The sequence below is a fragment of the Panthera uncia genome, chromosome B1 (genome assembly GCF_023721935.1).
Source record: "Panthera uncia isolate 11264 chromosome B1, Puncia_PCG_1.0, whole genome shotgun sequence".
In the NCBI taxonomy this organism is placed as follows: domain Eukaryota; kingdom Metazoa; phylum Chordata; class Mammalia; order Carnivora; family Felidae; genus Panthera; species Panthera uncia.
Window position 1 is genome coordinate 157,856,827 of NC_064811.1, and position 17,381 is coordinate 157,874,207.

Here is a 17,381-nt window from a genome sequence, read left to right on the forward strand (position 1 = left end):
GGGGGGCTTTCCAGGAAAAAGAGGAGGAGCCAAGGGGACTTGCAAGATGGTGGTGGCAGGTTGAAGAGTAGGGAGAGGGGATTGGGGGTTTGGGAGCTGCAGACTCCCTGTACCAAACCTTAGCCGCTGTTCTGACAAAGGATTCACAAATGGGGTCAGAATGAACTGACAGAGGACTGGGGGTTAGGACCTCAGGTTTGTGTCTGGTGCGCCATCTTGTGAGTGTGTTGCCTCTGTGTGGGTCGGCTAGTCATAACAACGTTTACACATGATGCTTGCTTCTCCTGCAGCCCATCCTTTCTCCTCACCACCCACACTCTCGATGAGCTCCATGACTCAGCTGCTTCCCAGGACATCTGAGCAGCTTTTTTTTCTGGCGATAAAACCATAGCCAGGAGACATAACCAGAATCCTTTTTGTTATCCTTCTTTTGGCACATGAGGATCCTCTCCCACTCATGGATCATGTCAATGGGAGGCCCCTCAACAAAAGTAGACTGTTGGAGGATTGTAGAAAGAGTGCCTTCCCTAGCCTGTGACCTGACAAAAAGACTGGCACTGATGAATCCTGTAGGCTGAAAAGGGAACATTTGAAAGCCAGCATGAAGTTGGATGCTGTGCTTACCAACTGGGGCTAGAGACAGTCGGCTTGGTTATCCCACTGCAGTTTATAAGCTTTCTCTTAGAGATGTTCCAGGAGTGGCAATAGTCCTGACCTCCCCTGGAAATTCTATCTCTGTGGCTAGGCTGCCACCAAGGGAATTTACCGAGTTTTCCTGAGGGTTGGGTGAGCTCCCTCAAGGAGCCGTGCATGGGACTATGCATGGGATGCCTGGGTCATCCTAGCCTTTCTGCGTGGGACTCCGATTTTCCCGATTCTCTGGGGGGTGGGGAACTGCATCCTGTCTCAGGGGTGTGCTCCTTCCCAACCAACACCGCCTCCCGTCTTTAACTCAGCGTTTGCTAGAAGACTTGAAATTCCTCCTATGGTGCTTGTTCCTGACTCTTGGCTCAAGCCCATCTCTTCCCCTTTCCTGACCTCATCATGCTCGCCCCACTGTGAAACGGGAGCCAGGGTGGACGCTCAGCTCGGGAAAGCGCCGGGAAGCAGGGGTCTGGCTGCAGGCACCTGTGACGGACGTAATGCTGTTTCCACTTCCTCCACTTCTGCTGTACTTCCTTCTCCTGCACCATCTTTTAAAACCCTGTCTTTCCACTTTTTATCTTCTCACCTTCCCTTTTACTTCTCCTTTTCTTCCCTTTTAGCTGTGCTGCTTCATCTTTGTCTTGTTTTTCTGCCTCTGTACTCTTTTGTCCCCCATCATTACCCATCAAGTGGCCGTTGGGTCCCCTGTCATCTGTCCCCATTGGGAATCTGGGCTGATCTTAACCCGCAATCAAGGATTTACTGTTCATTGGTGTCCTTGTGTGTGTCGGGGGAGGGGGGAGGCACTTTCTTCTTGGGGCAGCCTCTCCACACTGCAGGGCCCCCTGTGGGGGTGGGAGGGAGAGCAGACCACACTGCCAGTAGCTACCCTTCGAATGAGCCTGATCTTGTGGGAATGTGGGACTGGCCTACCCTGGGCCTGCACCACTATGGGTGCAGCATCTTGGTGGCTTACTTGCTGACCCAGTGTTGTGGTGCAGGCATGGCCGTAAGCCAGCCAGCTCACCACTTTGCTTAGGGCCCTGGTGGGCTTGGGTCACAGTGAGGTTTGCTTGTCAGAGCCAAGCGGGACCCAGTGGTGGGTGGTGTTTGTTCTTGAAAGTCAGAATGTCACATGGCGTTTTCTGGCCCTTGTGTTCCACCTGTGCATCCGGGTTGGGTGTAGCTGCTTGTTGGAAGGCGCTCATCCTCTTTGGGGAGGAGAAGAGAGCTCCTGCCCTTTTGTTTGGCTCTTTGGAGAGTCAGAAGGAAATCATGAGGAGAAGGGAGTCCGGCTTGAAGGCAAAGCTTGTCTCCCATCATCAGAGGCCTTGTTGGAATCTGTGACCATGTTCATTGGTTGGAGCCTTCTTCTGATTCCTCATTCTTTCAGTCATAAGTGGCCTTTGGGGAACAGCAGAGTGAAGTAAGTGAAGCTAGGGCTGAGGGATGTGGCCCTGCCACAAGGCCCCATGAGCCCCTCAGATTTAATTCCTTAGTACCTTCCTGGAGCTGGAGGGTTTGCTCTTTGTGGCTGCATTCCTGGCAAAGTTTTATGCAGGTATTTGAATTGGAGCTTAAATCCTTTCTGAGTTTCATTGTGTATAAAATTGGGTTATGACCTACTTTACAAGGGCTTTGTAAAGGGTCATCATAATGCCTAGTGTTCGTAAAATGCTTGATGTGCATGGGGCACTTAATTCTCACCAAAATCTTATGAGGTGTAGGTACCACTATTATCCCCATTTTACAGGTGCAGAAACTGAGGTGCAGAAAGATTAGTTTGTAGTCACACAATTCATAAGTAGCTAAAACTGGAATTTGAACCCAGGCCCCTGACCCGAAGTCTAGGCTTATATCCTCTTTTTATGTGTAAAGTTGCATAAGACTCTGCTCGGCACACAGTGGGCCCTCAGGACACTTAGTTGAGACATGTTAATGAATTTTGATGGCTGCTTATGGAACAGAATTGATAGAGGTTTCCAGGATCTGGTTGGGGTGGAACATTTGCTCTGGGGAAAGGGGCTGATATGTAGAAGCCTACCTTCTTACAGAGGTGAGTCAAGCCAGAGTGAAGGTCCTCCAGGTCCTGAGGCAGGGCACCCTTCACCCTCCTCATCAGCACCTCCCTTCTTCCTGCCATGCAGGGTGATGTGAGCAGAGCCCAGGAATGCCTTATGTGGATCGACAGAACCGAATCTGTGGGTTTCTGGACATCGAGGAGAATGAGAACAGCGGCAAGTTTCTGCGGAGGTACTTTATTCTGGACACCCAGGCCAACTGCCTTCTCTGGTACATGGACAACCCCCAGGTGAGAGGCTGCATGGGAAGGTGGCTGGCTGCCTGTCACTGCCTGGGAGGAATATGCATGGGATTAGCTCCAAGCACTTCATCTCTTGTGGGCAGCATCACATTGGTTGTCAGTAAGGAGTGAAACTCCCTACAACACACACACACACACGCACACACACACACACAGCCATCCCAGATACTAGTTTGAGGAAGAAGAAGCTCATTTGTCCTGATCCTGGGGATCTGGTATCTTTTCTTATGCTCAGGAATTTAAAACTTCAGAAGTTCAGCAGAGGCCAGCCCGGCTTGTTTCAGGCTCCAAGGCATGGCTTGCTTTCTTTCACTTCCCTTGTTGTGGCTGTGGCCTCATGGCCACTCCTGCTCTTCCAGTCTGGGGCCCCTCCCTGGCAGGGAGTGTGGCCTGGTTCCCTGAGCTCAACAAACGTTGGACTTCTTTGGTCTCTTGCATCAGGGAGTTGTAGAATCCTGGGTGGGAGGTGACCTTGGTGGTCACCTAGTTTTGCTTCTTGATGGTAACAGATGAGAAACTGAGTCTCAGACATTGGAATTGACTTCATCGAGGACATGGCCAGACTTAGGTGACCTGCCTAGCATTTTGTGGCAGTGAGACACAAAGATAGGGTCCCCTACTTTTAATTGCTGGGCTTGGGAGCCCCTGGTGTTGTCAGTGGTATGAGAAAAAGTCTCAAGTCTTTTTATTTCTGGTGCTATGAGTGCTGTTGGGTCTTTCCTTCCCATTTCCCTGGAGTAATGGAAGTTTGGTGGAATGAGTCCCCAAAGATTGGCATGGCCCCTGAATGTCAAGTTCATGGGTCACAGCCATGTTGTGGCAGGGAGGAGTGTGGGGCTGAGATCTGGCTCTGGTTCAAAGACTTGGGAAGGGGAAAGTCTGAATGTTCGGGGATGGATATGTGCTTTAAGATGTGCAGTGGAAAAAGATTACTGTGAATCTCTAGGTTATTATCCAGGGACTAACCCTCTAGAGGCCTTTGGCATTTGCCCTCTGGATTTGATGGCGAGAGAACATGCTGTAGATACAGAAAACATACTCTGGTTAGCTGCTGCTAGTCACCTCCTCCAGAAAAAACTTAACCCCTAAATAGAACTGTGCCCCGTGTGTCACCTCTCATTCCTGATAACCTTCTGTTGATCACTTTCATTGAAAATGCTGAGTGTGCAGAATGAACCCTATGAACACTTACATCCTTGACTTAGCCTGGAATGCTTGCCTCTTATAGTGTTTTTGTCTTAGGTTTGCCTTCTGGCCCTACTCTATCATTTTCCTTGCCTTTGTTCTGTACAGGTGCCCCTAGCTGGGTCAACAGAGCCACTGCAAAAGGAAGTGGCATTGTTGGAGGAGCTTGGGATCAAATCTTTGTTGCTGGTCGACTTGGCCCCTGGCATGCCAGGGGTGAGCTAAGGGTGACTCATGGTCTCTGGGTCTTATCATTCCCTTTCTCTTTTTCTCCTTCTGTGTACCTTCTCTGACTCACCTATCATATTAGCTAAGGTAATTCAAAAGTATTTTTATCCTGACCTACCTGCTTACCGCCATGCTTCCTGCTAAGACTGTTTTTAATGCAGATTCATTTGCTTGGGGAATCCTGACTTAACTGTTGCCAGCTACCGCCCCTGAGAGCTGGATGCTCCTTCATATCCTGGACCACAGACTGAGAGCCTTGCTGTCAGTGACAGATCACTCAAGGCCACATTGTTACCATCTCAGATTTCAAATATTGCCAGTTGTCAGGATTTCCCTTGCTCTGTACTGCCCACTGATTTTACTGTTCCTTGGTTCCAGAACCCACACTAACCTTGAATGCTCTGCCCTGGGCCGCCTTACTAGGACCTCTGGGGTGAGCCCTCATCTGCCAAGGGCAGCCTCTTGCACTTCCCTGCTGACTGAGCTCTCGGCTGCACTTTGTGCTAGAGCCTTCTTTGAGTTTGAGTTACCAAATAGAACTTGTGGTCACTGCTGGGGAGTCTTTACAGTTTCCCTGGAAGCAGAGATTTCAGCTGGCCTGGCATATGCCTAAAAAAGCAGAGTCTTGCTGTTGACATAGTTCAGAACAATAGTTTAGAACATTTTCCTCCTTCAGCTGTTGACTTAGCTCATCATTGTGTTAATGGCCAAATAGCCATTCTAGATTTGAGAGTGGATATTTTTATAAGTTGTAAAATAGTATTAGTGAACATTTATTACTGTGTGGCAAGAACTGTTCTAAAGACTTCATGGGGTTTTCATTTTATTCTGACAAGTCTAATTGATAGGTATTATTGTCCTTACTGTAAAGGTGAGGTGGGTGAGGCAGAGAGGGGAAGAATTTGCCCATGGCTACATAGTGAAGAGTTTCAGAGCCAAGATTCCAGCCCTGGCAGTCTGACTCCAGTTCTTCTGCCTTTATTGCTGATAATGAGACCATCATCGTAATGTTGCTTAGGAGGAAGGAAAGCTTTAGAGGCAGTCTCTGATTAAGAAAGAGAAGCCAGAGGACGCTCAGGGCTGGGAGGTCCTCTAGGGTAGGGAGCTCATCTGGCTTAGGTTTTGATCCATAGTGTCCAGCATTCAATAAAGGTGTGTGCTCAATGAATGGATGAACAGACCAAAGAGGGCCAAGTGAAGAGTCTGTCCAAAGGGAGGCCTTTGTGAAATGCAGAGTGCCCAACACTGCTCTCCTGGGGTTGGGCTTCCCTTGGGCCTAAATTGAGTGGAAACTCTGCAGAGGCGGACAAAGCAGAGTGCTGGAAGTCAGGAGAAGGGTGGATTGGAGATGATCCCCAGGAGCAAACGGAGAGGGTGGGTGGAGGGGGTGCTCTGCCCCTGAGGAGAGAGACATGGAACTGCGTTCGGTCACTCACTATCTTATTTTTATAGGGCAAAAGAGACGCCTGATAAGGTATCTTAGTTAATAGGCACTAATAAGCAGGGGATTCTTTCAGCCCATGTCTCTGATCTTTGCCTGTTGAAGCCACTTGGTAGTTGGTGGTTATGGAGCCTGTTTTTCCTACTGCTGCTGCTACTATTACTGTTACCTGCTGCTTATGCTTACCGAGCGTGAAATGTTTTACATACATTATCTCATTACGTTCTCCTAATAATCCTGGGACTCAGGGACCGTCATCACTCTGGACGAGGAGCAGGAAGTTTGGCAACTTTGTTCAGAGTCACACAGGTGTTAAAATGTAGAGCTGGAGTTGGAGCCAGGTATAGACGTTCCAGTGCCTGCTTTCTTCACCTGCATCTGCTTCCTCCCACTGATGTCTGTGCTCAGCCCTGTGCAAGGTCCTGGAGACGAGGTGGGAGCTGAATTCAGTGAAGTCTTTGCCACTGGGAAGCTTCAGGTTTAGCTGGAGAGGTGAAAACATCACACACAACTGTGGCGCTAAAAATCTCAGCGCAGCTTTATAACAAGATGGCACAGTGTTGAGTTGAATGGCCCAGATGCCAGTAGGTTGGCTGAAGGGGAAGGGGGTGCAGTTTTCTGGTGTGTCTGCCCATCCAGGGAAGGTGTAGGGCCTCAAGGTGGAGCCTCACATGGAAAGTTCTCAGGTCTGGGAGGCGAGATGAAGGATCAGATTCTGGCTCTGCCACTGAGTGGTTTTGTACATTAGGTGAGGTATCTGTGCTCACTGGGCTGTAGGTACTCTAGATGATCTCTAACATGGCTGTCAGCCCTTCGTTTCCTGAAGGGCGAAGAGTAGAGTGAGCTACTGGAGTTTAGCAACACAACTTAACACAGGTTTGCTAAACACGCCCTGTGCACCATACGCCACTGTGGATGCTGAGGCTCCAGCAGTGCACAGACCGCATCTTTTCCCTCATGGAGCTTACACTGTCGGTGAGGAGGTGGACGATTAAAAAAAAATGTGGCAGGGAGAGTGGGACCCCCACCTTCGTGGAGGGGGGTGGTGCTAGATCCAGATATGGAAGGATGGGTGAGATGAATTATTACCACAAGTGATTCCCATTTGCAGGGCATTTTATAGGTTTTGAAGTGTTTTCACTTACGCTATTTCATTTGATAGGGTTTTTTTTCAATATTTATTTATTTTTGGGAGAGTGCAAGTGGGGGAGGGAGAAGGGACAAGGGATGTGAAGCGGGCTGTGCATTGAAAGGCTGACAGCAGTGAGCCTCAAACTCAGGAACCGTGAGATCATGACCTGAGCTGAAGTTGGACGCTTAACTGACTGAGCCACCCAGGCACCCCTCTCATTTGATTGTTATGCACTCTATCCTAAGCAGAGCCAAAGAGGAAGAGGAAGGTATTCTATGTGAGGGAAACAGCAGTCATTTGGGGACAGAGGCTGTCCCAAGGAGGAAGGTGAGCTCACCTGGTTAGAGTGAGACCCCAAGACCAGGAGTCAGGCACCAAGACAAGGATTTGTGCCAAGCTTTTTCTTAAGGAAATGTTCTTCTGGAAGCTGTCAAGAGAGCTGGGAAGCAGGACAGGGAAGCAGAGGAAGCCAGACAAAGATCTTCCAAGAAGTTGGCAAAGGGTAGGCCTCAGCCTGATGCTGCAGGGGGGCTCGCTGTAGGTTAGGCCTCAGAGTTCTCCGAGAGACATGGGCTTTCGCATGCCCCACTGGACAGTCACTGGTTTTGGCTCTACCAGTGTGGGCAAAACAGCTCCAGAGGCCTGAAGGCTGCCCTCGGAAACAGAGCTGCAGGTGCCGGCCATTGTGTGCACAGCAGCCGTGTCTGCTCACGGGATGAATGGCAGGGGTACGCTAGGCATCAGCATGCACGGGCCCAGTACAGCCCCAGATGTCCGATAGAATTTGGATTCAATGTGGTAAAGTTTTTAATACAGGCAGTGGTGACACCAGACCGATATGGGATGAAACCCATTTGCTAAAAAGCACCCCTATAAATAGAAAGTTTCAATATTATTGGTTATGGCCACAGATTTGGCTAATGCTTTTAAAAATTGATACGCTGATAATATTAAGTACACAAATAATTTTTGAACAGAAACAAACATTGGCTGGATCTCCCTGAAACGTCACCATGATATTACGGAACGAGCGCGTGTATTTTAATTTAATGTTGGTCTCTATCATGAGAGAGGAGAGGAAATACCTTAATTGGGCTGCTTTACTTTATTACAGTGACCTACAGAGTGACTAACTATATTTTAGTTGCACAGCAACGCTTATGTTCCACCCTCGTGATGCCCACTTGCCTAAGTAATTGCAAGACGTAATTACAGAAGCATGAAAATACTGTTGTACTAGATGGTTGTTCTTGTCAAATGTACTCTGCGAAGTGTATTTTCTCTCTGTTGACAGAAAAATACTCAGATGCTTTTACTTTGCAAAGGCCGTGATATGAATTATGGATCATTATAACCTTCAGAAAGATTGTTATCTCTCCTGGTAACTCTGGGGTGCAATGAAAGCCCTTTGCTTTTTTTTTTTTTTTTAAAGAACTTTTAATAAGTTCTTTCCATTGAAAGTGGCAAGCAGTTTCACCTGTGTTGACAAAAAAGATGGTTATTTGACTATTTTGGGTTTTTGGATATATTAGAATACAGAACAGTGGTAGGAATATATAGAACATATAAATGAGCAATAATGTTGTCTCTTTTTTTAATGTTTATTTTTGAGAGAGAGAGAGAAGAGAGAGAGAGAGAGGGAGAATGAGTGGGGTAGGGGCAGAGAGAGGTGGGTACAGAGGACCTGAGGTGGGCTCTATGCTGACACAGAGCGCCCAATGCGGGGCTCAAACTCACCAACTGCGGGATCATGATCTGAAGTTAGATGCTTAACTGGCTGAGCCACTTAGGCGCCCCGACAATAGTGTTGTCTTAAAGGCTAGGTGAAAATTGCTACTTTTTAAAATTGTGTTTTCTGTCAGAAACCTCCTTGAGCAAAATTTGGCTAAAATCCAACAATATTTAAAAGATCTTTGCATCACATGCTTTACCCTGTCAAAATGCCAAGAACCGGTAAGAGAACTTAAAAAAAATAGCCAATGCATGCATATGGTACAAAATTCAAAATGTAGGACAGCTCACATATAGTGACAGGTTACTCCCTTCCAGTCCTGTGTGCCAGCCACGTCTTTCCCTAGCCAGAGGCAGCCCACATGACCAGTTTCTTGTGTGTCTATCCAGAGATACTCTCTGTATAAACAAGCATCATGATAATTTTCAGATCTTCAGCAGTTGTTTGAGCCAAGTGTTTTTCATTCATGGGTTTTGTGTTATTGGTATGTGTATTAACTTTCCACGTAGACAAATGATTTAATGGGCTAAGTAGAATTTCTGGCATGCTTTTGTCCATACTGTGTTAGAGTAAGGATGCAGAATTCCTTTGGGGAAAAAAAATTCTGAAAGATTGCAAGCAACAGATCTGTACTTTCACCCAAATGCAAATTCTGTTAAGGGAACATTACTATTTAATTAATGTTTTTAGAATTAAAATTATGCATGGACTTTTGGAGAATGAACATAAAATACTAGAGTATAATCATGCGGTTTTTTAAAAAACAATCCTCCTCTTCTTTATAACAAGATGGTACTTTGTCTAAATTAAAAAGGAGTGAAAACCAAGAGGCACTTGGGGAAAATTGTGTTAATAGTTAGCCCTACTTGTTATTAAAGTTCAAGCAACTAAAAGAGAGGAAAGCTGAGAGATGTAGCTGAGGTTTTACCCATGTGAAGCCGTGAAGAAACTGTTCTAAGTTTTCTTAAAATTTGTCTTTGGTTATATTGTTGTTAATGTTTTGCTTTTAGATTTCAGTCTTCAATATTTGTTTGAATATATCTATCATATACATCTATGTTTATGTATTTATAAAACTATATACAAAAGAATGGCATTTTATTATTTTTATTCAAATAATGCCTCTAAGGCAAAGCGGGCAATTGTATATTTGGGAGGGAGCTGCCTGTTAGATTTTGCTTCCGAGCCCGTTTTCTTAGTTCACATCAGCTGAGCACAGAACACTTTGAGGTATACCTTAATTAGGGAAACACCGATCGTTTTTGAGTCTCCTGTCCTCCTCTGTAAAGTAGGGGTAATGATATTAATTATATCTCCCTCTGACATAGTTGCCGTAAAGATTAAATAATTTTTGTGAAAGTGCTTGCATAAACTCTAAAGTGTCACCGAGATGTTACTTGTTCACAGTGAGACATTTTTCTAGGGTTTCCTGGAATGTCAGTGGTGGTGGTGCAAGGTGAATAGGGAGGAAGGGACAGATCCAGAGGCCCTGTGAAGGAAGAAAATGACAGGCTTGGTGACTGACAGAAGGGTGAAGGAGAGCATTCGGAGGTTTAGGACCAGGCTGACTGGGAGAGAGTGTGGATCCGCGGGCAGATGCGGGGCAGTGGGGTACGGGGCCAGTTTGAGGCTGGAGGGGAAATGACTCTTGAATTTGAGGCATGTGTGGAGGGGGCTGCCTTGAGCACAGGGGTGAAGGTGTTGGCTTACTTTTTTTTTTTATTTTTAATTTAAAAAAATTTTTAAAGTTTTTATTTATTTGAGAGAGAGAGAGCAAGCACAGGAGACGTAGAGAGGGTGGGGGGAAGAGTGAATCACAAGCAGGCTCCACACTGTCAGTGCAGAGCCCAATATGGGGCTTGAACCCATTGAAACATGAGATCATGACCTGAGCCGAAATCAAGAGTTGGACCCTCAACCGACTGAACTATCCAGGCACCCTGAAGGGGGTTGGCTTACTGAGTTTAAGGTTTTAGTTTTAGAACCATTTTTGTGGCCAGTAGTTGGAGTCTTGGAATCTGAATGTGTCCAGGGGATTATCTACAGCCAGGGCCTTGGTGCACGTTTTTTGGTCACTATCACCAGGATTTGGGGGAGGGAAATAAAGGGGCTGGGAATGTGGTGGCAGGAGACTTACAAATCATAAAGTCCAGCCACTGGCTGAAGCCGGTGCTGATGTGTGTCAGTGAAAAAGAGGCATCCAGATAATAGAATGCAAGCATTATACCAACACAGCAATTTATGATACAGAGTTGACTTTTCTGGAAGGCAAAGATTAAATGTGTATTTTGAACTATAGAATGAGGAGAATAGCCATGGACATTTCACTCTTCCTCAAGTTAGTTATCAGGAAGTGGAGCTGCAGAGTGGAGGGGAGGAGATGTATTTGGCACCAGAGCAACAGGTCAAGCCACTGTCTGGATCACCTAATCCCTGGGAATAGCTTGGTTACTTTCCTTTTGGTTATTCTTATTCTAGGGTGAGGGCTGTGGAATGTGGGGCAGAGGGAATTATGCTTTCCCCTCTGTTCCCATCACATGGCTCTTCCTAGGCAAGTCTTTCTTTTCTGAGAGTCTGTGTCTGGCCTTGGCTTCTGGTGGTTTGAGTTGTGGTTTCAGCCCATGGGCAGCCATGTTGGCTCAGGGCCTAGTTGTGGGATTTCCACATACATTCCCTTCCTCCTTCTCCCACTAGTTAACTAGCAAGCTGTTTTTGACCACCTAATGTGTTCTGCTAGGCACCACTGAGGGATATGAGAGAAGGTAAGATGGCTAGCCTCTCTCTTTCCCCCTTTCTACTCTGAATCCCCAGTCTTTTGGAGTTTGGCAGCCAAGAGCCAGTTTGACCAGTTCCTGCCCTGCCCAGCTTGGGTAACTATATAGGGCCTCTTTTGGTGTAACCCTGCTGGTCCTGCTCTTGTATTTACCTTTCATTGATAATCAACTCTCAGATAATGAGCAGGTCCTTGTACATTTGAAGGATTATCTCACGGGAGGTGGCAAGGTACAAAGGAAAGAGCATGAGATTGGAGAATCAGAAAGGGTTGGGTTTGCGTACTGGCCTGACTACTCAGTGCATGTGTGACCTTGAACAAGTTGCTTCACCTGCTCAGTCCTTAGTATCTTCATCTGTAAAATGGGATTGCCAGGATGAAGCAATGCGTAGGAGTACCTAGCGACAGGCCTGGTGCATAAAAGACTCTACATATGCATCAGCTTCCTTTTTTCTTCCTCCAGTTGTGCTTTGCCAGAGTATCGGATTGATGTTGGGAGTTACAAGCTCTGCCTTTATCTGCTTGTTGAGGAAGTCATTTCCCCACCTTGAGCCTTAGAGGACTCATATGGTGAATGATGAGGGATCACCAGAACCTTAGTGTTGTTGTGCTGTGAGTTTATGACTCTATAGTTGGTCATTTCTGTGTTCCCTGTTACTCTCATTAGAAGATGGGAAAGGCAGCAGGAGACACAGGGGTAAAAATTTTCTAATTCAACAAGAAATAATGTTGCTTCTGGAAAACAGGCTTACTATAGGAGGTGTGTCACATCTCTGTGTGGGCATGTCTGCTCCTTCCTTGGTAATGGAAAAGAATAAACTCTACGCTTTTCACTCATGGGAAGTGGGAGCTTCTTTGAGGTCCTTGGTGGCAGAACACTTGAGCAAAAAGCAAGGTGTTGGCAGTATCGTCATAAAAACTTGTCAGTCATTCGGAGCGCCTGCATGGCTCAGTTGGTTAAGCAGCCAACCCTTGATTTCAGCTCAGGTCATGATCTCGTGGTTCATGGGTTTGAGCCCCATATCAGGCTCTGTGCTGATGGCAAAGAACCTGCTTGGGATTCTCTCTCTCTGTCTCTCTCTCTGCCCCACCCCTGCTGTCTCTCTCTCTCTCAATAAATAAATAAACTTAAAACAAAAACTGTCCACCATTTAATGGGAACCTGTCCCGTGCCCTACATTGTTCCAGAAAATTTAGAATGCTCCTGACTTAACAGACATCCTCACACACAATTGCTGACAGCTTCATGTGGCACTGGAATCCCCTTTCTGTCTCCCTGCCCACCGCCCCGCCTTTCCCTTCCTCCCTGTTTACTGCTGGTGCAGCAGCCAGGGTCACCCTGTGCACTGCCGCTGGGCGTGACTTTCTCTCACCAGCTGCTACATTGCCAGCGCACAGTCAGCAGGACCAGCCAGTGTGTGCAGCATTGGTCCTCAAAACAGGCAGCACTGTGGAATCAGTGGGGAGCTTGAGAAACATACAGGTGCCTGGGCCCTACCCCAGATCAGCCAAAACTGAGGATGAGGCATGGGTATTAGTTTGTTTAAAAACATCCCCAGGTTGGGGCACCTGGGTGGATCAGTCTGTTGAGCGTTCAACTCTTGACTTTTGTCTCAGGTCATGATCTCACGGTTCATGGGATCGAGTCTCACGTTGGACACTGTGTTGACAGCATGGAGCCTGCTTGGGATTCTCTCTCCCTGTCTCCTCTGCGTGTCTCTCTCTCTCTCTCATAATCGATAAACCCCCCCCCCCCAAATATATATATATATATATCCCCAGGTGATTCACATAGTAGTCTTCCCATCAGCCTGTCTCCATTCCGCATCTGCTTAGATGCTCTCATCTCGATGCTTCTCGTCCTTCTCCTCAAGCCCTTGACCCTCTTGTAGCTGGGACTGAATCCTTTTATGCCCCCTGCCCCTTATTGTTGTCCCTCTGGAACCCTACCCAAGGTCATGGGAAATGCAAACTCAGTGACAGCCAAGTTCAAAACATGAACAAGTCATTCCAAAGAAACGTCATTCGCCAGTGGTGGATGGGAGGCCTTTGGCACTCTGAGTATAGCAGGCTTTTATGGACTGGTTTGGGAACTTGTCCACCATGTAAATGGTGTTTGTTTGTTTGTTTGTTTTAAGTTGAGGAGTCTGCTCTGTAGAGGAATACGATTCCACTCATGTCCTCAATGTGCTTAAAATCTAGTAAGAAGAGACTTAAACTCACAGAAAAATATACTCCAATACAGAATCAAGGGCTAGATTTTGTCATGTAGACCAGTTGTTCTCAAACTTGGGCCTGTGTAGGGATCACTTGGGAACATTTAAAAAATGTGCATGTTCTGACCACATCCCACTTGACTCTGATTCAGTGTTTTTTGGGTGAGGCCTGAGCCCGGGCCTTTTCAGGCGAGCTCCCTAGGAGATTCTGATGTGCACCAAAGTTGGAGAAGGATTGGTGTACGTGAATTAAGAGAGGGACAGACTGCAGTCAGCGTCCTCTTGTCTTTTCCCTGGAAGAGACAGTTTGTGGCCTGGAGAGGCAGCTTGCATAGGCTCTGACGCCCTGCCCCTCCCCAGGTGCTGTTTCCTGGCATCCCTGGCCTGACAGCTGGCTGCCTGAGGTCCTCAGCTCAGGCATGTTGGCACATTCTTCCTTGACCAGGAAGTGTCTGCCTGGGGCTGCCACCCTGGCAGTGAGCTGTCACCATTAATCTCCTAGGTCCAGTAATTGGAGTGGACACGGCGCCATCCCTCTGGATCAAGGCTCGGTGATCTTGGGGCTGTTTACTCCTGTCATTCATTTTCCCCCGGGTGGGGAGGAAGATGGGGGGAAACTGCATTTACAGACACTCATCATATTTTCCTGGCTTCTCATGGTGGAGGTGCATGTAAGCCTAGAAGCAGACTGAGGGGTAGGCTGTGGGTGAAGGTGGTGAAGACACCCCTGCCCTCAGGTAGCTGGGCCTGGAGAACGGCTGCTGTGTATTTCTGCAGCGGGAGAGCTGAAGGAGGCAGGGGGCGGAGGGGGGAGCAATGGAGGGGGGGGGGGGGATGAAGTAGTTGAAATCTGATCGGCTCATATCTGTCATTATGTGTGGGTTAGTGCCCGAATGGTTCCCCAGATCTCACTTCATCTCTCATAATTCCAGATACCTCTGGAGGCCTTCGGGCTGTGGTTTGGGGTGAGGAGAGGGAGTTGTGCAAGACCAGCTCTGAGACTTGGCATGTGTATCTTGTAATTAGCCTTGTGGGTCGGGGAGAGGAGCTGCCGTGTGCTGGGCTCTCCCTCTGCATTTTCATGCTGTTCTCACAATGAGCCTATGAAACAGGGTTTGTCGTCTCCATTTTATAGGTACAGAAACTTGCCTGCAGTCATAGGGCAATAATGTCACAGCCAGAATTCCAACCACTCGAGCTTTTAAAATTTTATCGTGCTGCTTGCTTCTAGGGCATTGGGTTGAAGTCAGGAGATCTGAGCATTTATGTGAAGTGGAACAAATCCCCTCACTCACAAATCCCCTCACTTTCCTCCAATGCCAAATAGGGGCTGGGAGTGGGCCAGGTGCTCTGTGTCCAGCAGAGGCCCGTGGCTCCATGTGTCCATCCAGAGTGACTCACGGTCTCCTTGGGGCAGTGTCAGTTGCTCACCGGCCTTTTGGAGTCCTGTGGCTCCTTTTTGGACTCTGATTTAGGGGCACAGGACCTATCTCTCTTTATCCAATAGAGGTTTCCTTAAAAGTAAACAAAATGCTGTCACTGTGTATTTGAAAAAAATGTGTAAATCAGATCATCCATATTTGAAATGCTAATCTGGAGACTCACAAGGCAGCATTTTAGATTTATAGCCTCATTTGTAAAAGGGAGAGGGGGAATATCCTTTCTGAATTTCTTACTCTAAAATTTAAGGGCTCTGAGAATCCTTTCACTGTGGTATTATCCCCATCCCTTTTTTCCTGAATAGAAAATTTCATACCTTGCATTTGCTTCAAGTGATGTGTGTTAATTTAGTTAATTGGGCCTAGAAGGACTCTTCCCTGCCACGTAAGATACTTCTTAAGGGCAGTCTTCTGGAATGACCGGTCATTTCACTGCTAACCCTTTAGGAAATTCACTAAATTCTCATTATCCAATATTCATCTCTGTTTATTGCTTTGAGATAACCCCAGGTAATGGGGACTTCAGGGTTATTCTTTGAGGCTATTGCAACAGTTTAAGAGGTCACCAGGAGCTGTGGACAGGGTCTCAGGTCCATGGGGGAGTGAATTTTCCACGTTATAAATTAGAAACTCCATAGCTGTGATTTCTAACCTCGGTCATTTCTTTGATATGCTACCATCCCTGTGTCATCATTATTTCATTTCTAACAGTGGAGAAATTAGAAAGCCAAAGAGATTGTGCCAAGATAGAATATTGCCCGACAAGGTGCTTGTGAGTTTCTTGCTGTTTTAATAGAACATTTACTTAGTGTTTTATGGTCTACAGACATCATTCCAGTTGGTACTCGTAATGCTCCTGTAAAATAAACCGAACAGCTGTATTTTCTAATTTCTGTATTGTATGAATCTGCACTGTGTTTATTACAAAAAGAACTTAGAATGGCATGAAACAGTTCCAAGCCACTACGGAGATCAGAGCAGTCAGGAAAGAAAAAATATAATGGCTAACACTTGTTGAGAGTCATTTATGTACCAGGGACAACTCCAAGTGCCCTTAAATGTATTAGGTCATCCGTATGGCTGCCTTATGAGGTAGGTACTATTATCATCTCTATTTTTACAGAAAAGAAAGTGGAGGCTTAGTGGTTCAGGAACGTATTCACTGTCAAATGGTGGAGCTCCCACTTTTCACCACTGTCCTAGAACACAGCCCTCTGTGGTAAGTAAGGCCAAGGATAACATTAGTGTATACATATACATGGCAAGAATTATCACTGTTTTAGAGAGGAAAGTGAGCTCAAGAATGTGGGTAAGTGGCTTGCTCAGGGTTGCAAAGCCACGACTAGAGTCTTGGTCTTCTGTCTTTTAGCGCTGTTTCCACTGCCTCACGTAGCATCATCCTTCTCAAAATGAAAAACATCTGTCTTTCAGAACCTGGCAATTGGGGCAGGAGCTGTTGGATCTTTGCAGCTGACCTACATCTCGAAGGTAATGTTCTCCTGGAGCTCTGGGAATTCATGTTCTCTAAATAGGTTTAGTATCTAAACAAGAAATGTCCATTTCTTCTGGCGTTAGCATTTGGGGGTATTCCGTGGGCAGTGAAGTGCTCCCCTGTCCTCACGTTTGCCTTTGGAACTTTGCTGCTGACCAGGGCTGGGTGGAGTGTGGCTCACAGGTTCTTGGAGCTGAGCCTGAAGCCTCTTCCTTCTGGGACACATCAGTGATGCTCCCAGCTCCTGCCAACGAGGTATTGGTAGTGGGGATAGGAGTGGGGCATGACTTTTTTTCGAAACTGGGGCAAAAAGGAACGCAAAAACAACGACGAAACCTCCTAGTGACTCTAAAAGATTCTCCCCAGGGGTCTTGTTCTAAAGGAGCGGCTCAGAAAGAGTTCGGGCTATGCTGGATTATCAATCACCTGGACAGGATTCCTGGAGGGAAGGCTAAGAGAGCCCCGGGAAGACACTCAGTTGTGCCAGGGAACCATTCAGCAGTCAGATGACTGCTGGAGGGTCTGGCAGGTGGGCTGACGGGCCATCCCCCATACGGTTAGTGTGGATGGTAGAAGATCAGCCCCCTTTCAGAGCAGAGACGGGGCAGAGAGGGGGCGGCGGTGGCAGGGGGGGGGGAGGCAGAGGGCTGGTTGATGATGCCCACACATAGCTGCTGAATTTAGCTTCTTTTAGCGGCCCCTCCCTGGAGCAGGCACCAATGCTGACCTGTGATGCAGCAGAGATAAAAAAGACTGGGGGATTTAGTGCCTCGCC

General features: G+C 47.1%; 1 protein-coding gene across 2 annotated transcripts in view; it reads left to right on the plus strand.

The window, feature by feature from the left end:
* PLEKHA2 (pleckstrin homology domain containing A2) overlaps window positions 1-17,381 on the plus strand; it is a 57,689-nt gene that overhangs the window by 9,528 nt on the left and 30,780 nt on the right. For both annotated transcript variants that reach the window (XM_049632441.1, XM_049632439.1), the window contains exons 2-3: window positions 2,793-2,956; window positions 16,546-16,602. In XM_049632441.1, coding sequence (XP_049488398.1) covers window positions 2,816-2,956; window positions 16,546-16,602 — 198 coding nt within the window. In that variant the 5' untranslated portion in view covers window positions 2,793-2,815. The remainder of the gene's footprint in view (window positions 1-2,792; window positions 2,957-16,545; window positions 16,603-17,381) is intronic.